The 21093-nt window shown below is 46.5% G+C and overlaps 1 protein-coding gene across 3 annotated transcripts in view; it reads left to right on the top strand.

Annotated features, from left to right (window-relative positions):
• The first annotated feature begins 964 nt into the window (after positions 1-964).
• Positions 965-21093, top strand: part of Tmem164 (transmembrane protein 164) — a 149083-nt gene continuing 128954 nt past the window's right edge. The window contains exons 1-2 of one of the 3 annotated variants that reach the window (XM_021153532.3): positions 1011-1104; positions 1836-2494. In XM_021153532.3, coding sequence (XP_021009191.1) covers positions 2108-2494 — 387 coding nt within the window. In that variant the 5' untranslated portion in view covers positions 1011-1104; positions 1836-2107. Of the gene's footprint in view, positions 1105-1386; positions 1488-1835; positions 2495-21093 lie in introns of those variants that run through there. The other 2 variants (XM_021153531.3, XM_029472998.2) reach the window with 2 other exon arrangements.

Below are 21093 nucleotides of genomic sequence, written 5' to 3'. Positions count from 1 at the left end.
CTCTCTGCGGGTGGGGAGGGAAAGAGGTCAGGAGAAGAAGCTTCTTTTCCTCCAGCTAGTCTATCACTGAAGGCTCGCTGTTGTCGGAAGGGGGCGGGGAGGAAGAAGGACGGAAGGAGGGAAGGAGGGAGAGAGCCAGCAAGGTTTGTGTAGGGGGGCGGGGGGGGGGAGAGAAAAGCATCAGAGCTGGGTTAGAAGGAGTCCGAGGAGAAGTCCTCAATTTAGGCACTCAGGAAGAAAGTGAGGCTGTGACAAGAAGGCGAGCAATACTTTTATGGTCTTTTTTTTTTTTTTTTTTTTTTTTTTTGAATCTCCCATTTCAAGGCCGAAGGGAGGAAGCAGGAAGTCCATACTCAGCACACTCCCCAAGCTAAAGCCTGTCCATCAGTTTCACAGCCTTACTCCTAGAAGTTAGCGAGGGCCGGCTGAGTGCCCAGTATGTGGCCAGGTATGCAAAGTAATGGCCAGAGAACCAGGTCACCGGAGGAGTTAGTCCGCCAGGCTTAGGTGGGAGGTGAATTCAGTCACAGTGGTGAAAGAGCAAAACTGTGCGCGAGTGCACACTCGGAGTGCAAAAGACTAGGCGGGAGAAGGAGGAGGAAAGAGGCGGGGATGGGGCCTCCGAGGGTAGCAGGGTGGAGGCGGGGGGAGCAGAGAGGAAGCAGGGCAGGAGGTGGGAAGCGAGGACGAAGTGGGTAGGCTGTGGAGGGAAGGCTGCGAGGCGGGGCAGTGGTGGCTTGAAGACGTGTGTGTGTGTGTGTGTGTGTGTGTGTGTGTGTAGGGAGGGAGTGAAGTGGACCGGAGGAGTGTGTATGTGTGTGTATGTGTGTGTAGGGAGGGGGGTGAAGTGGACGGGAGGAGGGCCGAAGGTGGAGGGAGTTGGCGACTAGGGGGTGGAGAGAGGGAGGGGAAACCGGAGGAAGCGAGCGGCGGCTGCCGGGGGAGGAAGGCAAGGAGGAGGAGCCGGAGCGGCGGCGGTGGCGGCTGCTGCTGCTGCTGCTGCTGCGGCCGCCTGGGGAGCCCAGCCGAGTGCCGCCTGGGGCTGCGGGGAGTGAGGGGAGACGGAGAGTTCGGTGGAGCCCGGGCGGCAGAGCCGAGCAGCGGGTGAGTGGAGCCCCAGGGGGACTCGGCGGCCGGTCCTCGGGGGGCCGGACGAGGAGGAGCGGGAAGATGCAGCGGTGGCGGCGGGGCGGAGGGTGGTGGCCCCATGGCCCGGCCCCTGGCTGGCCCCGCGTCCCCGCCCTCCCTCTCGGCTTCCTCCCGCCGCCCGCCTGCGCCTGGGGGGCTGGTCCGGGGCAGGCCGAGGGCTGAGGGTGGCGCTGGCCCGGAGGGCGGGCGAGAGGGGCCAGGGGGGGTGGAGCTGGGGGTTCGGGGGTGTACCCAGGGGCGGGAGGCTGGACCGGGACTGCTCTAAATTGGCTGGAGAGGGGGCCCCGTCGGCGGCGAAGTTGCTAGCTGGGGGCAGAGACGGCCACGCGGTTGCAGGAGTAAGACCCCCCCCCCTCGTGGAGTGGCTGAGACGAGGAGTCCGGCGTCCCTGCCCTCCCCGTCGCCCTCCCCGCCTGCCCAGCCCTGCTAGCTTCTCTCCTAGCCTCCGCGTGTCCCCTCTCTCTCTCACCCCCTTCTGCCTCCCGCTTGGCTCCCTCGGCAGTGCCCAGTGCCGGGCCCCCTAGGTCCCAGTCCTGACCCTCTTGGCCTCCAACTTGCCTTCACCCGTGCTTGCTTGGCCACCACTCCCGTTCCCCTTTTCTTCCCTCACTAGTTACCCCTCCCCGCTTCGTTAATTCCCGTGCAATTGCCTCTTTGAGACCTTTTTTTCCTCTCCTTCCTTTTAGATTGGCCAACGGCTCCTTTCAACCCTGCCTCGTTGGTGGCCACTGGAGAAGCGCGGGGGGCTCCCCAGACAGCCGTGGGGACAAGTTAGAGCCAGCACTTTATCCCGGGCCTCGCGTGTAGCTTTCCCTCCCCTGTTCTAGGTGCCCCAGTGTCCAGAGGGGGGTGCGGGTGTGCCCTCCTTACATGTTCCACCTCCCGGGCAACCCTTCGGTCTCGTGTTCCATCTCGCTCTTGCTTCCTGTACCGTAGTCAAGTGGAGCCACTTTGCATCATGTCCCGGTATAGCTACCAAAGTCTCCTGGACTGGCTCTATGGGGGCGTCGACCCCAGTTTTGCAGGCAATGGGGGCCCCGACTGTGCTGCCTTCCTGTCTTGGCAGCAGCGGCTGCTGGAAAGTGTGGTGGTCCTGACCCTGGCCCTGTTGGAGATCCTGGTGGCCCTGCGGCACATCCTGAGGCAGAAGGAGGACGGTAGGGGTGGCCGTAGCAGCCAGCCACAGCAGGTGACCCAGCGGCCAGAGGAAGGCAAGGAGAGCCTGAGCAAGAATCTGCTCTTAGTAGCCCTGTGCCTGATCTTCGGGGTGGAGGTGGGCTTTAAGTTCGCCACCAAGACCGTCATCTACCTGCTCAACCCTTGTCACCTGGTCACCATGATGCATGTGAGTCTGTTGACTTTTTCCTGGGCAGCCTAAGTGATAAGAGTCATTAGCGTGCTCAGGACACTGGTTGTGTAGAGCACTTCGTTCCGTGGGAAGTGGGACCCTTACAAATGATTTTCCAACCAGCATCCGCCTTTGTGCTAGTAAACTTCAGCGTTGCACAACAGGTCAGCCCCACAGTGGAGGTGAACCCTAGAAATGACTTGCACTTGGAGCCCCATGCCCCTCCCCTCTCAGCTCTGCTGGGGCCTGGCCTTTTCACCAGCAGGAAGTCCAGCCCCAGCTAGGTGACCATTGAGAATCACATCTGTGGCCCATGGCCGGCACTCCTGCCTTTTGTAGTAGTTTCCCAAGGGGCCTGGTGACAGGCTTTCCTGGAGGTAGTGGTCACACAAGCGTCTTTGTCTCCACTGTGGTATATTGGGGGGGGGGAATAGTTTTAGGGGTTTCTCTTAATGACTCTTTCATTTCAGAGTGTCTGCTCTTGGGGTGAGGTCAGCTTTTAGGTTTTAAGATACTTGAGCAACCTAATTTCGTCACAGGCTGGATATCGCGATCCCGTGTGAGAGGGGTTTTACTTTTTTCAAACTTCTCCATCTTACCACTTGAAGTCTTCGTCCTATGCTCCAAGGGTGTTCAAGAGAGCTGACTTCTTTCGCTTCCCTGACCTCTACCCATTAAGCTATGCTAAGACAAGCAAATGGGATTGATAGGGGAAGTTGGCAGTTAGGTACCAGTAGTCGTCTGTGAGGGCCAAAGAGGGTGACTTTCTTTCCTAGGCCTGCTCAGGGAAGTTCTGAAGCTATAACTTCATGCAACTTGAGGAGAAAAGGAAGAAAGGGAAGGCAATCAGGGCTTTTAGATTCCAGGCTGTGGAAAACTTTGTGTGTTTGACTGGGAGTAGTTTTGAAGCCTGTCATTAGCATCTTTATTGCTTTTATATTTGTTGAAGGTTATGCTCAGGAGAATTGTGACAACCTTGCATAGGGTCAGAGAGGTTGAGATTATTATCCTCACGTTACAGGTTCTAGGATAGAAGTCGCTTGCCTCAAGGGGAAAAAAAAAAAGGTTTAGCATCAGGGACTGACCTCAAACCCACTCTCCTTTGGAGTTGCAAATCTCCAGTGCTAAACCAGGAGTGGCTGAGGGTGATGAGGCCTTCCTGTAAGATTTGGCTGTGTATTTGCTCAGATATCTGCTAGTTCCCCCTTCCTAAATATCCATTTGTTTACCCATTCTTGGCCTTAGTGGAGAATGACCTTGGCCCTTTGGCATCTTGCAGAGGTGTAGATAACTCTGGAATAAAAGGGATGGTATTGATTGGGTCACTAAAAGCATGGAAAAGAGATGGGGTGGGCAGCATTTTTTTTTGAGAGAGAGAGCCAGAGCTTCTTGGGAAGGGGTGCCATTCACAGCAAAGGCCAGGGTTGTCTTGCGCAAATTTGACCCGTCCTCTTTCTTTCTTTTAAATGAATGGCCTTTTTGTTAATGAGGGGCGACAAAACATCTGAGCTTCTGTTGTGTGTGCCTCTTCAGGCAGGAGTGCAGGTGGTGGGTCAGAGGGTACCTCTACAAAGAGGTCTGGAGGCCTCTGGCAACCACAGCTCTAGAAGGTCAACAAAGGGCTAAATTCAGCCTCACTGGGGCTGCTGCTGGGGTGATGACCTCAAACCTGGATGCGCCATGGCTTTTACAGGAAGATTTTAGAGGCTCTTAGAAGACTCAGGAGGCCTGGAGTTAATTAGTTGTATGGCTTGGGGGAAAGTACCCTTTCTGAGCCTCAGTTTCTCTACCCGTAAGTTGAGACAAGAGTTGGACACCTAGCCCTTGACAGTCTGTTCTGTGATTCTTTGCTCCAGAACCATTGGGTATAATAACAGACACTTTGAAAGGCTTTTGACCTCCTTATGCCAAAAAAAAAAAAAAAAAAAAAAAAAAGGAAACTGGTCCCTGAGGGACTCAGGTAGCTACTACCCAGTTCACTCTTAGCTTTTGCTCCATATGGCTCTCAGTAAAGTAAAATTGTCCAGGTGACCCTTGGTGGCACATGTTGGGGGGGGGGACGACTGGCAGCTGAATTTTTGCCTCCCCCCTCCCCAGGGTTTTTCCCTCCTCTTAGCTTATGCCCTAAAGCTACAGAGTGAAGGCAGACTGGAGTCATGCTGATACATTCTTGCAATGTCCTGGGGCTTGTATTCCTTTGTCCTCTATTCCCAACCACTGCTTTGTAACCCACTAAGGTCCTAGGCTTTGATGCACCCAACTTTCAATGCCTACTGTGTGGCTCTTCCTTAGAAGCAGGACTATGGATTTTTTTTTTTTTTCAAGTTGATGAAAGTCAGTTAAAAAAAGAAACATTAACAGCAGCTGTTTGCAGCCGGTGTTCTGCCTTAGATGCAAAAATGACTAATGATAGTTTGGAAGACTACTAACACCTTACCATACTACTGACCTCTACCATTTTACTGCTCGAAAAGCACTTTCCTATGCATGATCGTATTCAAGGTTGTGATAGATCAGCTAAGGCCTGGAGAATGAGATGTTAAAATGTTTCCTGTGTGCCTCTATTGCAAAGGGGAGATATTATGAATCAGGAAATGCTTTTTGCAAATGAATTAGCTGAAATTAGGCTATAACATAGTAACAGACTGTAGAGATGTGCGTTGAAGTGAAAAGAAGTTTCACCGTGAGCAAGCTCGATGTTTGATACTATCTGTGGACTCTAGTTTGGTTTTGTAGAAAGATCTTTTCTAGCAGAGTCTGTTTAAGTATGTAACAAGGGCTATGTTACTTTAGGCCAGGAAGTAGGGGAGTTAGAGGGAAATTGATTCCTTTCTCCAGCTCTCATTTTTCAGTCTGCAAAATATTCATTTGCAACGCCTTGTTACACCGACCCTCGTCACAGCCATGCTACATTGGGTGGCTGCCAACTGTAGTAACATAAGGAAGGCTATAACTTGTGTCTGGATTCTCTCCTTGATTAACATTCCTGCTGTTGCGTTTCTTTTTGGTCTCATGTGATTTCTCCGAGGTCTGAGGGTGGGAGACTGTTAGTGGCTTATAGGATTGCAGTGGTACCAGCTCACAGCTCTGCTCCGGCCAGAGATACAAGTGCCCAGGTTAGCACAGCATTATTAAACTCTGTGCTAAATATCTGCTCTGCCTGCCAACTACACCAATAAGGGTTTCTTCAAGCATGACCACTCAATCCCCTTTTGCCCATGATTTTTGGCAGGTATGAATTATGGCGAGGGGCCGGGAGAGGATGGACTTCCTGAGCTATTGGGCTATTTACCAGAAATCTCCCAGCAACTTAGTGGCGCAGGTGGCTTTAACTCTCAGCTGCCGCAGTGAGAATCTGGGATTAGTCAGAAGAGATTCTTGTAGCTGTTTAAATCTGGGGGAAAACAAACGAACAAACAAACTAACTAACTACAGTTTCTCAGCAGAAGAGTTAAAATAAATGCCAGACAATCTAGACGTGATGGCGAATGTCTGAAATCTCAGCACCAGGAAGTTTAGGTAGGAGGACAGCAAGTTCAAGTCCAGTCTGGCCTACATAATGGGACTGTGTCAAACTGAAACAAAACAGTCTGGCTCATTGTGCTGTAAGGAATAGGGATCTACTACTAACTTTAACTTATTGTTTCTTTTCTTTTCTTTTCTTTTCTTTTCTTCCTTCCTTCCTTCCTTCCTTCCTTTCTCTTTCTTTTGTTCTGAACACAACTTACTTTATTTTCCTTGAATCCAATTATGTGGTGTTTATTTTAAGAACTTAATAAAAAGATCTCCTTTTCCATGCTTTGTTTAATTGCTAAATTCCTGTGGGCTCTGCGTGTGTCTGTGTTAACATCTGATTAGGCACTGAACTTAGCCAGGTACAACATATGCAGTTTAATCTTCAATGCCTGTTACACATGAAACAGTCCAGGCATTTAACCAATTATAATTTGTGATAATTGACCTGTAGCTTCTAGCCTGTACTTAAAAAAAATCGGTTAGTAATGCTGAACTTTTTCTTGTTTTGTAAATTTATTTTAATAAGTGTGTGTGTGTGTGTCTATGTGGCTATACACACATACCACAGTGCATGTATGGAGGTCAGAACACAACTTGCAGATGTTCGTTATCCTAAACATCCACTCTAGGTCCTGGAAATAGAGCTCAGATTGTCCAGCTTGCACTGCGAGCACTTTTATTCTTTGAGCCACCTCTGCAGTCTAGCCATCTCTTTTTAGAATTGTGTTTGTTATTACATGCTCTGTCTTTTAAAAACATAATATAGTAGAGGTTTGATTTCCACCAGATAGGACTTTCCTGCCTTGGATTTGCTAAATGCTATTCCTCCCCCCTTCTTTCTGTCTTTTACCTTTCAATTTTCTTTCTGTCTTTTCCTCCCTTCCTCCCCACCTCCTTCCCTCCTCTCCCCTCCCCTCCCCTCCCTCTCCCCCTTCCCCCCCACTCCTCCTCCTTTATGACACAAGAACTCACCATTGCACTCTTGCTGACCTGGAGCTCACTTTGAAATGAAGCTGGTCTGAAATTCACAGGCCTCTGCCTCCTGAGTAATGAGAATAAAAGCGTGCACCCCCAGCGCCTCCCCTTCTAAAAGTATGCAGTGATTTTTAGTCACAGATTCTGAGCTTTGGGCTGGGCTGGAGCCCAGTCAGAAGAGTGCTTATTTTGCATGCATGGAACCCTAGGTTCACTCTGATCCTAGCACTTGATAAAGCAGGCATGGTCACACATGCCTATAATCACAGTCCTGAGGAGGTGCACCCAGCAAGGGTCAGATGTTCAAGGTTATCCTCTGCTGCATAGCAAGACTGAGGCCATTCTGGGCTATATAAAACTCATCTCAAAAATGAAAACAGAACAAAGGCCAGCTGCCCTTTTGGTGGTAGCGTCTGTGACTTAAATCCTCCCTGGTACATTCTATAGACTGACTGATGGATTTGTGTAGGAGAAGAGAGACCCTGACACAGAGTTGAGATTGAGGATTTCTTCCCGCCTTGACTTCCCAGGAGACACAGCTCCTAAGTCCCCATCTGTTGTCTGGAGCACTGCTTACCCTTCCTATATGGGATTGATGTTTGTGGGTAATGGGTACAGTGAGGGATCCAGCAATCTGCTGATAGCTTATCAGATGCTCTGTGTCCTTTGTCGTCAGACCAGTACGGCACACGGCACCAGGGAATTCATGTTTATATGGGTCTCGGCATTGAGGCATGACTTTGTTTTAGTTTATTTTATTCTTCTCTCCAGAGAAGATTGCAGAGCATCTTTCATTGTCGGCGGTCTTTAGGAGACTACATTTATTATAAATAGAGGTGCTGTGGATTGGTGAATTAGGCATCCCCATCTAACACTGGAGTTGGATAGTATTGATGCGGATGGCTTCCTGTGGGAACCTGAACAAATTATTTAACCCTTTTCTTTCTAGCTCTTTACCATAAAAATGAATACAGGGAAAGCAAAGCTTTTTTAATCTGCTAAATACCTGTGCAATCACTTAACCAGAAAAGCTGGGCAAAGCTCATCAAAATGGCTAGTGACCAATATGGTTTTACTTTTGACTCAACTCCTTTTTACTTTTCCCAATGGCTACCGAGAGCCATTTTTCTAATAATCCCTGTTGCTTTTCTCTGGATCCTTGCCCGGGTTTCCATGCCCTTATAATGCACAGCCTGCAAAACTGGGCACTGTAACTCTTTGAAGAGGTCCAGCCCATACCAAGCAGAGAGGAATGCGTTTCCCTCTCAGCCTTTTCATGCCACGCACCTGTGAATACAACCCAACGCCATCCTGCTTGCTTTCAAATAAGCAGTATGTTTCTGTTTCTGGCTCCTGCTCAGTTCCTGATTGTAGGCTTATTGGATTTTGTTAACTTACCTCACACACACACACACACACACACACACACACACACACACATGTACACGCACACAGAGAACCTTCTCAGTCTTCACAGGGTTTACTTTGGATTCTTTCTCTCTCTAAGTTCTCCTCTGAGGATTCTCTTCTTTGAAACCTTTCTAGATGATCCTGACCTGACTCCAGTTATTCTTGTCATTCTATTAAAATCCTTTGTCCTCCTTTCTCAACCCTCTCTCTCTCAGCAGTTCGCAGACCATCGGGAAAGGGGTTGGGGTATAGCTTAGAGGCAGAGTGTGCGCTTAGTATGCCATTTGTTTGGTGAGGGTTCTGTTTTGGCATGCTTCCTCAGTTTCCACCGTTGTAGGAGCAAATTTTTTTTTTTAAATAATAAAAAAGCATGTAATATCTTATCTCCATGCAGACCTGAGTATACCGATGTTGTGGTCCTGGGTAATGGAGATGGACTAAGTGACTGACAGACTTGATGTTTTGTTTTGCTTTCTTTCTCCCCTGGTGGCCAGTGTTCCTTTGAGATCTCACAGACATGGTTCATATGTCTGTTTTGCCCCCTAAGTGAGTCTTCTGATAGGTCTTTCAAATAGTCAGAGGATAGAGGCAGGCTTGGTTTTATAGCACACACATCTTGTAAAATTTCTACCACAAAGAGCTGGTTATTAAAGCCATGGCCCGCTCTGGATCCAATGTGTAACTTTCCTCCTGAGGAGGAAATCATCCTGTTGGACCTTTGTCTTTATCCGTTTGTAGACATCTGGGCATGGCAGCATTAGTGTCTTATTTTCATATATAAATAAAAAGAATGGTATTAGGCCAGTGACTCACTTTTCTTTTCTCTCTCTCTTGTATTCTTCAGTGATAGCTCATTGTCTTTGTGTCTACTTGAAATATTCTTAGCGAGAGCCAAGTTTTTCATCTTGTCCTTGTCTTTTATATTTTTATTATTATCATTTATTCTGAAGTGCTGGGGCACGGATTCCATACTTTGTGTGTACTAGGCAAGTGTCATACCAGTGAGTTATACCAAAGCCCCATTTTTTCCTTTTCCTTTTTCTTTTCTTTTTGCTATGCATATGTTTTGTTACATTGAGGGGCCAGGCTGGACAGACATGAAGAGAGGTATGAGAATGGAGAGTAGTAACTGGCTTGTTAGAATGTACATGCCTGACTCCCTTTATAGGCACCGAAGCAGCTCCAAGGTAAGGATGGCAGTATGATGTCTTGATTTTCATTCTTTCTCTCTCTCTTTCTCTATTTATTTATTTATTTATTTGCCAGGATCTCCCTATGTAACCCTGGCTATCCTAGGACTCACAGTTCTGCTTGCCTCTGCTTCCTTAGTGCTGGGATTAAACATCCTGCTATAAGGGGTGGAGCTGGCATTCTGAATATTATTAGGTGTGAGGGGGTTGGGATATAATCTCACTATGTAGCTCTAGCTGTCTGGGAACTCACTATATAGACCAGGCTGGCCTCAAACTCACAGAGGTCTGCCTGCCTCTGCTTCCCAAATGCTAGGATTAAAGGCTTATGCCACTACACCCTGCTTGGCGTTCTGAATTTTAAAGAAACTCCTTGGTGGGCTGCGGTTTGGTGGTCCTCTTGATAGAATTTTTGCCCAGCATGTACAGTCCTGTGTCATCAGCTGTAGTGTCATCAGCTGTAATCCCAGCACTCCAGAGGTGAACTGTCTCTCACGAAAACAAAACTACCCCCAAAGTAAACAAAACTCTCCCAGTCCTGGATCCCATTTTTGGGAGCTGCTTGGTGGCTGAAATAGTAAGTGGGAAGATGGTTCAAGTACCTCTCCTGATTGTTGTGAAACTGGGCAGCCTGTGGGCAAGGCAGCTAGGCTTCTGGCAGTGGTGTGTATGGGTTGCCATATGTAGGACTATGTAGGTAGTTCTTGTAGATATGTACTTTATGTAGATCGTATGGCTTAAGTGACAGAATAAGGTCATCAGATTTTTGTAAGGTGATGTCATTAGAGTATTTCAAGTAGGACTTTATCATCTTCTAGTTCTTCATCATTCTTCTCCTTTGAACCAGTAAGTTCAGCTGGGCAGTGGTGGTGCACGCCTTTAATCCCAGCACTTGGGAGGCAGAGGCAGGCAGATTTCTGAGTTCGAGGTCAGCCTGGTCTACAGAGTGAATTCCAGGACAGCCAGGGCTACACAGAGAAACCCTGTCTGGAACCCCCCCTCCCCCCAAAAAAAGAAAAAAAAAGTAAGTTCTCCCAACTTCCAGGAGGCCATTTTGACACCTGGTTATTGTATCCTAACTGTATGTGAGACTCTTGTTTTAAGTGATTGTAAGAATTTATTCCTTCTTAAATTTTTTTGAGATTTTAACTTTATGTGTATGGATACTTTGCCTGCATGTATGTCTCTGCTGCTGGTATGTCTCAGCACCACCTGTGTGCCCCGTGCCTGCTGGAAGCCAGAAGAGGGCATGGGATCCCCGGGGACTTGCAGTTTCAGATGGTAGGACCTACTACCATGTAGGTTCTTGGAACCGAATCTGCATCCTTTGGGAGAGCAACTTCTGAGCCATATCTCCATCCCCAAATTTATTAATTTCTGTATTTATTTAATAAACATTTGCAAATGCCTATTGGATGCCAACCATTGGAGTCAGGCACTGGAGATTCAACAATAAATGATAATCAGGGTTCGGTCTTATGTGGTTCAGAGTTTAGATGAGAAAGATAAGACAGTAGATCAACTCATTTACAGTGTTTATGTGTAGAGTCACACATAAATGAGACATAGAAGGGGAAAGTGGTTTTGATAATGCATTTAAGGAAATATTTTCCTTTGAGGTGACATTTGATTTGGGCTGGCTCACATAGGAGGCATGCTAGCTTTATGAGAGCAGGAGCCTTTGTCTTGTTCTCTGTTTACATACCTAGAACAAGGCCCAACAAAAAGGGGAAGGAAGTGAATTCTAGCTATAAGATACAATGTATGGGCCAGTCATGGGATCATAGGCCCTTTAATCCCAGCACTGAGGAGCCAGAGGCAGGCAGTTATGCCTTAAGTTTTAGGCTAGCCTGTTCTACATAATAGGTTCCAGGCTAGCCAGGGCTACATATAGAGATATCCTGTCTTTAAAAAGAGAGAAGGAAGGAAGGAAGGAAGGAAGAAGATAATGGATGAATGAATGTGCAAAACGCTGAGGGTGCCTAGCATGTTCAAGGCCCTAAATTTGACCATGACCACTGCCAAAAATAGTGTAGACATACGCTGCTGCCCCCTCCAAGTGAAGCTTTGAGAGTGTTTTATCATTTCTTGGCCAATGATTATAGTCACAGATGTTCATGCACAGATGTTCATAGAAGGTTGTGTTCCCTGCCATCAAGGACAGCTACCCAGAAGATCATTGAGGTAAGTTAACAGAGATTAGTGGAGATAACATGCGCCCCACGTGCAACCTTGTTGTAATTATTTAGCACTTCATGAGATGGCTGCCCTCTTGAATGAGCTAGCTTCCCAGCAGGATTCTCCATGTAAGCCTTTCTCCTCCCTCGCTCCTTCCTTCCCTCCCTCCTTCCCCCTTTTCAAGACTTCTTGCTTTCCTACCGTTTTCATAGTCTTTCTTCTCCATTTCTCTGTCTTTTTATCTGACAACTCCATTTAAGTTGGCCTCCTTGAAGAGTATCTCAGGCTCTAACACAAGGCCTTCTATAATGTCAAATGCCCATTTCAGGACTGGAAAGGTGGGTGGGTCAGCAGGGAAAAGCACTTGCTGCTAAAGCCTGTTTACTTGGATTCGATCCCCGTTCGATCCCCGGGACTCTGATGATGGAAGAAGAGAACCAACCCTTGCAAATGGTCTTCTGACCGCACTAAGTAACTAAATATAATGTAAACAAATCTCCATTTCATTACACAATGTGACCTGCCAGGGGGGAGCTGGGGAGAACAACCCTCCGATTAAAAGGGGCACACTGAAGTGGGACTGGCATGTGGACAGACTCCACTGGCTATCTGGGAAAGAATGAGGTTTTTTTTTTTAAATTGTGTTTTTCTCGAGTTTTTCTGGTTTTAATATATTATCTTTCAACATTTTTTGTAACTTAGAATTTTTGCATATTTTGTTTTTGTTGTGTGTGTGTGTGTGTCTGTGTGTGGGTCTGTGCGTGTGTGAAATGTGTGTGTGCGGGGATCAGAGAGCAGCTTGGGGAGTTGGTTCTCTCTTCCTGCCAAGTGGGTGCTGGAGGTGGAATTCTGGTGGCTGGGCTTGTCTCAAATGCTGGACTGTCTCCCTAGCCCACACTTGTTTCGTTTTAAAATGTGAAAGAGCCAGTCTGGGGATGGTGGCATCCACCTTTAGTTCCAGCCCTGGGAGCCAGAGGGAGGCGGATTAGTGTGGCCTGGTCTGCATAGTGAGCTGCAGGTTAATCAGGGCTCTCTAGTGAGATACTTCTCAAAACCAGAAAAGAACAAATTCATTTTTAAAAATGAAGAAAGTTGTTGCATTATTTATCTTTGAGAGTCTCCTTTTGTGTTGGACTGAAAGTTGAGTCTCTTTGTCTTTAGACAAAGGACTGAGACCATATTAAAATAAAATACTCTTGAGTATAAAGAAGGAAGACAGCCTTTTATGCATAGCTGCTTAAAAGGAGGGGGACCAGAAACCCCTTTGACTCCGTGTGTTTATTTAAGACATTCTGCTTGAAGATCTGAGGCTCTGGGCTCTTGATTCTTCTTGTTTTCCCCTGTTAGTGAAAACAGAACTGGTAACTACACACAAAAATGAATATAATTATTATTCCTCTTGCTAGTTACTGCTGTCATTTTTTGATTATTTCTTTGTGTGAATTTGTTTAAAAGAAAAAAAAAACACCTTGTAAAATAACTATTTAGGTTTAAAAAATCAATAAACCTCACCACAGGGTGGTGGCACATGCTTTTAATACCCACACTCAGGAGGCAGAAGGAGGTGGATCTCTTGAGTCAAGGCCAGGAGGCCAGGCTGGTCGACAAAGTGAGCTCCAGCACAGCCAGGGACAACACAGAAACCCTGCTTTGAAAAACAACCAAACCAAAAAAAGAAAGAAAGAAAGAAACAAAGAAGAAAGAAAGGAAGGAAGGAAGGAAGAAAGAAAGACAAACCATCTAGGCTTGGGAGGCACACACTTTTAATACCAGCACTCAGGAGGCAGAGGCAGGTGAATCTTTGAATTTGAGGCTAGCCTTGTCTACATAATGAGCTTCAGCATAGCCAGAGCTATCTATTGAAGAGACCAACCAACCATCCCTTGCAAAGAAAACCCCCAAATCAATAGACCTTGTTTTTAAAGAAAAACAATGACAAAAGTTACTTATTACCTTCCCCCTGGCCTAGTGTTTTTGAGCAGCTGGCCTTTTCTGTGTTCCTTGTCCAGGGATTTGTGTTTCTGTCCCCCTTGCTAGCAAGAATTGCAGCTATCCATATCTTTTCTTGCTGGTGGAGTATACTGTTCTGTACTGGTTGCTTCCAAAGGATGTGGACAGCAGGGGGCTGGAGGTGCTAGAAGTGTGCGTGGTCTGCAGGAAGTGTGCAGACCCTGGCCCACGGCAGGTGCTCAGGTGTGTAGGAGAAGGAGCCTGCCATCATCAGGAAGGTGAAGGTAGCCTGAGCCTATCATCATTCCATCCCAGCACTTTCCAGCCCCCACTCCCATCACAAGCCAGCATTGCTGTCACCTTGGGGTATATTTTGCCTGTGAGTGGAATGGCCTCTGCCAGTTCACCAGCTGTGTTTGCAGAAAAGAGTCTAGCTGACTAGGGTCTGGCTGTTGCTAGCAGAGACATTTCATTCAGGTGCTGATTAAATAAGGCATGGAGCCAGATTGCACATTAAGGCCCTTAACTGTGGCTCTGGGAGATCTGAAGTACACATTTATTAGATGGTCTGGGCATAGCATTAGCAGAGGACCACGGGGAGGTGGTATCTTCAGAAATCGGGTTGAAGGAAATGGGAGCTAGGAGACACGTCTAGAAGTAGATGGGTCCTCTTTTCCTAGAGTTAACCAGTCCTGACTGTCCACGGGAGGACTAGAGAGGTTACTTCACTGGCATTAACTTGCTAAGACTGAGCACATCAGGATTGGGACCCAGCAGGATTCCTGACTAAGTAGGGCAATGGAAATATCTCCTTGTCCTGATGTAAATTGGGCCTAGTAGAGAGAGCTTTTGAATTCTATTTCCTGGTTTTGGGTTTGCATTCCATTGCTACGTGACCTTAGGCATACTATTGAACTACTCTATCAGTTTTGCTCATCTGCTAAAGAAGAGTACTAACAGCACTTACCAAACAGGGTTGTTGTGAAAGTTAAATTAAGTCATTTCACTCAAGCTTTGAGCAGAAGTCCTGGCTCACTTCGAGCATGCCACCAGAAGGTAGTGTTTTACTGGCAGAAATTGTAGTACTATGTATTTCAAGGCAGATATGGGCTGAGGTGCTATGGTCTTGAATTCAAATCCTTTTAGCTATGTAACCCTGGGCAGCTTAGTTTGTGTTTCCACGTTTGTGAAATGAAACGATCCTGTATCAATATAGCAGCGTTGTGGAAAGATTGGGAAACTATTGGTAAGTCACTGACTGTATAGGAAGTGGTACGTTCATAGTGCTCATTCAGTGTGGTTTAGCTGTGATAGTGATGAGGAGGGTGACAACAGCCACTGACTGCCACCACTGTCACCCCAACTACCATGACGGCAACTGAAATGAGAGATGCCTTCATGATTATCATTGTGACTGCTGCTGTCTCACACTTGGGTGCCTGATGGGAGGGATTTGATGCTGGATTTAGAATTTTAACTAACAAAAAGCTTCCCCAGAATCTTTGTGTCGGGCATTCAGTGGGCAGAAACCCTGGCTTTCATGAAGCTAGCTTCTGGCTGATAATGGTTGTGGGTATTCTGAAAGTTTCCGTAGGTTAACTAGTCTTTTGGAAGAATGGGGGGTCAGGAGGTGGCTCTGATGGTTTTCCAGAGACCTCTTGGCTTACTTATTCTTTCTTTCTGTCAGTGGGCTGACTCCATGGTGCAAGCTATCTTGAGATTGGTAGTCTAGGAAACCAGGGAGGAGATGAGCAGGCAAGAGTGGTTTTCGGTGGGTGGGGTAGATAAAGACAGGTGAATGGATTTCACTTTGACTTTTTTCTTAATGTCTTTGGATTGAGGGGTAGGTACTTGTTCACAGAGAGTGAACCACTCACAGGGCTTAGAGAAAGGCAAATTTATTTCTTCCTTTTTATTTTGTTACCAAGCTTGGGGATAGAACCCGAGGCTTTGTGCATACTGGGTAAGTTTTTACCACTGAGCTACATCCATACCCAGGCCCAGAAAGCAGGGTTAAAGCAGACCAGTATCTTAGCTAATGGGGAAGCACAGTGTAGCAGAAAGCTTGCTGCTCAGGAGATCAGACTCCTGATGCCTTTGCTTACATACCAGCGGATAGCACAAAAGAATCCTCCTCCTCCTCCTCATCATCATCAGCAGCAGCAAATCACAGTGCCTTCTACAATGCTAGTATTTGGTAAACCTCTCTTTTCAAGAACCACTGTTGTAAAATTGACTGTACTCTGCAGTCTAAGCTACCAGTCCCAAGAGGAAGACCCAATTTAAATGCAGTTTCTAAGCCCTATACCCCTTTGTTCTGTGACTTGTCAGCCATGGGATAGGGAGATGCCTCACCCTTACCTTGGAAGATCCTTGGGTCTATTCACAGGCATTGATGGGTGATAGGCAGTTCTTTAGGTGAGGACTGGGGAGCATAGGGTGCTACTTGTGATAGTCCTAGCTCCCTGGGACAGCTGTCTGGAGCACATGTGTACAAGAAACAGCAACCCAAGGGAAGGACAGACATTAGAACTTAACTTTCCCAGCCAATCGGTGCTGGTGCACACCTTTAATCTTATCACCCAGCAGGTGGAAGCAGGCAGATCTCATGAGTTCAATACCAGTCTGGTTCACAGAGTTCCAGGACAGCCAGGGCTACACAGAGAAACCCATGTGGGGAAGGGGAGGCGGGGCGCGGGGGGGGGGGGGACGACGACAAATCAAAACGAGAAAAGAAAAGGAAAGGACACCTTTGATCCCAGCACTTTGGAGGCAGAGGCAGGTGGATTTCTGAGTTCAAGGCCAGCCTGTCTATAGTGTTTACAGAGTGAGTTCCAGGACAGTCGGGACTACACAGAGAAACCCTGTATTGAAAAACAAAACAAAAAGAAACCAAAACCAAAACCAACCAACCAAATAAATAAATAAAAGGAGCTTTCTCCAAAGTCACTGTTTTAAGACTTAGGAAAAATTGCAATAAAGGGTACTGTTCACACTGGGACTTGCTCTGTATCCACTTGCATTTGCTAAGAGTTTCCTTTGGGGCTGGAGAGATGGCTCAGTGGTTAAGAGCACTGACTTCTCTTCCGAAGGTCTTGAGTTCAAATCCCAGAAACCATGTGGTGGCTCACAACCACCCGTAATGAGATCTGATGCCCTCTTCTGGAGTGTCAGCTACAGTATACTTACATATAATAAATGAATACATCTTAAAAAAAAAGTTTCCTTTAGGGAAGCTTCAGTCTCTTGGGTGTGTGCGTGCTTGTTGCTGAACTTTTATTCTTTCTTCTGTTCACTGCAGTGTATTCTCCACAGCCAGTAGGAATGTTGCTGAGGGTCATGTACACAAGTGGCTCATTATCTTGAATGCTAGGACCCCAGGGCTGTGAGTGGCTGTTTCCCACTCCCTTCCCCACCCCCACCCCCAGGTATTTCTCCTTCCCAGCAGGAAGCAGTGTGGGCACCCAGAGGAACGTGATGCATTTTACCTGTGGGTCTTTCTTCTGTGTAACTTCTCCATCCAGTTCTCTGAAGCTAGCACCAGCCGAGGTCTTGTCCTTGTTGGCTTGTGAGATTTTATTTATTTTTTCTGACCAGTAAGTGAAGAAAAGAGATAGATTGATCTAGCCCCATGGCCATCCTGTCTGGAACGGCTTTTGCCCAAGGCTGAGTTGGATCTGCAAGGAGTATGAAGGCTGTTGTGTCCCTGGGTCTCCTGACAAGTCCATTCCTGTTTGGTCATGTTTGCTCAGATGGACACATGTGGAAAGCAGGCTTGGATCAGCTTCCCAAATGTCTTACTCCCTGCTTTGGGTCTGTCCTGAAAAACAATTTGCAGAGTACATTGTGACCCACACCTGTTGTTGCTGTTATTATTATTATTTTCAAAATTCTCCTTTTCCAGTCCCTTCACTATAACCTGGATTAAGTTCCCGAATCCTGCTGTGACTGCAACTGACCCCCTTTTGCCGGCTCTTTAGTTTCATTGCTAATAGAACTTAAAAAGAGAGGCATAGGGAAACAACAGTTTCCTAAGAGTTTTTTGAGCTAGATGTAAGTTTGCAAGTAGCTACAGGGACAGGGAGGAGTAGGAGGAGGAACATCAGAGAAAGAATGAAGAAGCTTAGTGTCAGGGCAAGCATAAGTAGGACTTCCGCTTAGGACTTTAACTGCTATCCAAAGCAGTAATAAAAAGTGTGCAGGGGGGAGTTATACTTTGTGAGTTAGAAAAGCAGAAAAGCAGGCAGACTTCCCAGCAAGTGCATTGAAGAAGAGGCTTCTGGGAGGTGTAAGGACATTGTCTCATTAAGAGGGTAATTAGTCCTCCCATCTCCTTAGCATGTTTTCAGTTTTCCTGAAGGTGGTCACGTGGCTCACTGGCAGGCACAAGTAGGTTAATGATTAAGGGTAGGGAGGAGGCAATAGCATGTTTTATGAGGTTATAACCTTTGTTATAATGCTAGCTGAGTTTAGAACATTGTTTCCACCCTGAGCCAGAGGTTAGAGCTCAGATCCCATTCTCAAAGCTCATACTTTTAAGATTTATCAAGAGGAGGTAGCTTTCCTTTAATGGGCCTCAACAAAGCTCCGCCGTCTCTGCCTTCCTTTTGTATAGCTTAGTAAATTTTAAGGCAGTTTAATTGTGATGTTTCCCTTTCTTAACGATTGGTGTGTTACCAGAGAAACAAGGGTGGAGTCCAAAGCTGAGCAGGAGTGGGAGGGTTCATCCTCCATGACCTTCCAGTCTGCTGATTGTCTGACTGGCTATCTAGCACTTCCACATTCTTCCGGTCTTCCCTTGTCAACGGGTTTCTTCTTTTCTTGTGTGAACTTTAAGCATAGCTAACGCCCATTTGTGGGATTACAAGTCTGTGCAGCAGTATAATTGGCAAGAAACTCTTCTTGTCTTTTGAGTCTTCTGCAGACCTTTGAGCTACTGTAAACCAGGAACAGGTCTGATGGGCAAGGATTTCAGAGGAGGAGCGCACTGTGATGTTTATCTTCTACACTCCTGGAAACGGTGACTGTAATAATAACACGTGTGACTTTGTATTTTAGACAAGGTGTTTGTCTTTTTATTTAGTCCAGGTGGTCCCTGCACCCAGGAGCCTTCTGTCTCTGTTTCTGAGTTCCAGGATTACAGGTATGCATGACCACACCCCACAACAATCTTTAACAATTTTGAGCACACATTAAATATGCTGCTGGCTTGGAGCTAAGCCTACTCATGCTCATGTATTACTTCATTTGCAGCCTTCCACAAAGTCACTTTGGATTTATCGAATTGTTTCATTTGCTTTTCATTCATTTCCCCTTTTGTTGACTTGTAAATGTAGGCTATTCCTGCAACACTTTCTTCCCTTGTTGAAGCAGCTGAGTGATGGGAAAAAGAGCTAAGAGAAACCTCCAAGTGTAGCTCAGAGGTGTTGATCCCTCCTCATTTTCTAGATGAGCAAATGACTCAGAGAAGTGAACTGGCTGCCCAAAGTTGGGGCAGCACAGTAGATCAGCTAGCTCAGATCACAATTAGCATTTAAAGAACTCCAGTAGGCTGTGGGAAGGATTAGAAACCTCTTCACCAAGATCAGCATGTTAACAGCCTGTGCAAAGAACTGAGATGTACAAACTTGCTCCCTGTGACTGCCCCAGTCAGTACAGCAGAAATGCTGTTGGCCTTTCTCCCAGCTCCTCTTCCTTCTTCTCTTGGAAGTGCATCTTCTCTTGATTAAGTCTTTTTGACATCCACCTATCTCTGTCCAGTCTCTTGTTCTTGGACACAGGAACCTAGGACTCTTAGCAGATGCCCAGTGGATACCCATGTCTACCTGTGGCAAAGTTACACAGCTAAATGGAAGCAGGGCTGGATTGGCTCTGGATTTCCAACTTAGCGTCTTAGGCCACCTAAGGCCTCCTTACATCTCCAACTTTTGTGGCATAAAATGGAATTAGACAGGAATCGTGTCTGTGGCATGCAGGATTAAACGGTGGGCATTTTACATGCTAGCCCTTTACCTCTAGGCTACGTCTCTAGCCCTTGTGAGTTTTGAACATAGTCATCCATTGCAGTTTTCAAAATGAGGGTCCTTTGTATCTGGTATAGTGACTCCTTTGCTGTTCTGCCCCTAACCCTAACACACCTTTTTTTCCCTTCATTTCTCCTTTAGAGAGCCAGTTCTTGATGCCAGCATTGTTTGCTGCCTGTCATAGACAGTTGGTGCAGGAAGCTGTGTGAGCACCGAGCCTGTTTGTAAAGCCAGTATGGCCTGGCCCCAGATGCTGTTTGCTTACTGTCATTATCCATGCAGCTGTGGCTACAAACAGTCCATTCCTCTTTGACAGAGACTGGCACCTGAGACCCAGAGCAGAACTTAGAAGCTCTGTTGAGCATAAACAAGAGTGGTCAAAGAAGAAAAAAGGTCAAGATGATCTGTTAGCCCAGTGGACTTGAACGATGCACAAAGAGTACTGGGTTGGGGGCTATGTAGTCCTGGCTCCTGGTTTTAGCTTTGTTACTAACTGGTTGACAATGCTGAGTATCTTGGGCTTGACAAGTAGCCTGTCTGTGCTTCAGTCTTCTTATAGAATAAGACATATGGAAGCTAGTTATATATACAGGTCCCAGAGCCAGACTAGCTGGCTTCGAATCCCAGCATTGCTGCTTTCTAGCTTGGCTAAGTTTGTTGACATTTCTGGGCATGGTTTACTTTTGTTTCCTTTTTTCTTTTATCTCGAGGTTTCTAAATCTCTTCTTTTTTTTTCTGTTTGTTGCTGGCCAAATATACCTGAAGTACTTGGGTCTGTTTTCTTAACCATGTAATGGTAATAATACCAGTATCCCTTTCATGAAGTTCTTTTCTTTTTTCTTTTTTGGGAGGGGGGTGTTTTTTTTTTTTTTTTTTTTTTTTTTTGAGATAGGCTTTCTCCATGTTCTAGCTGACCTGGAACTCAGTCTGTTGACCTGGTGACCAGAATGGCCTCAAACTCAGAGATTCCCTCCCAAGTGCTGGCACTAACTATATGTACCACCACTGCCCAGTAGAATGTCTTTTAAGTTTATTTTTATGTGTATGAATGTTTTTTTCCTGCATGTGCGTCTGTGCACCTTACATAACCCCAAGGAAACCAGAGAGGGCATCTGTTATATGGGTGCGGGAATTGAACCCCGGTCCTCAGGCAGAACAGTCAGTGCTTTCAATCCATGAGCCATCTCATGAGGTTCTTTTAAGTACATGACTGTTTGTGAAATGTTTAGAATGCTCATGCGTGCATAGCAAATGATCAGAGGTGTGAGCCCCCCCACCCCCATTTTCTGAAAGGAATGAATGACTTCAGTTCATCTTTGTCCAAATGGCAAGCATAGGACTCAAATTAAAGAAG

Source organism: Mus caroli, unplaced genomic scaffold, assembly GCF_978045245.1.
Source record: "Mus caroli unplaced genomic scaffold, Mus_caroli_1 scaffold_5, whole genome shotgun sequence".
NCBI classification, from domain to species: domain Eukaryota; kingdom Metazoa; phylum Chordata; class Mammalia; order Rodentia; family Muridae; genus Mus; species Mus caroli.
This window is presented reverse-complemented; position numbering and strand designations above follow the sequence as displayed.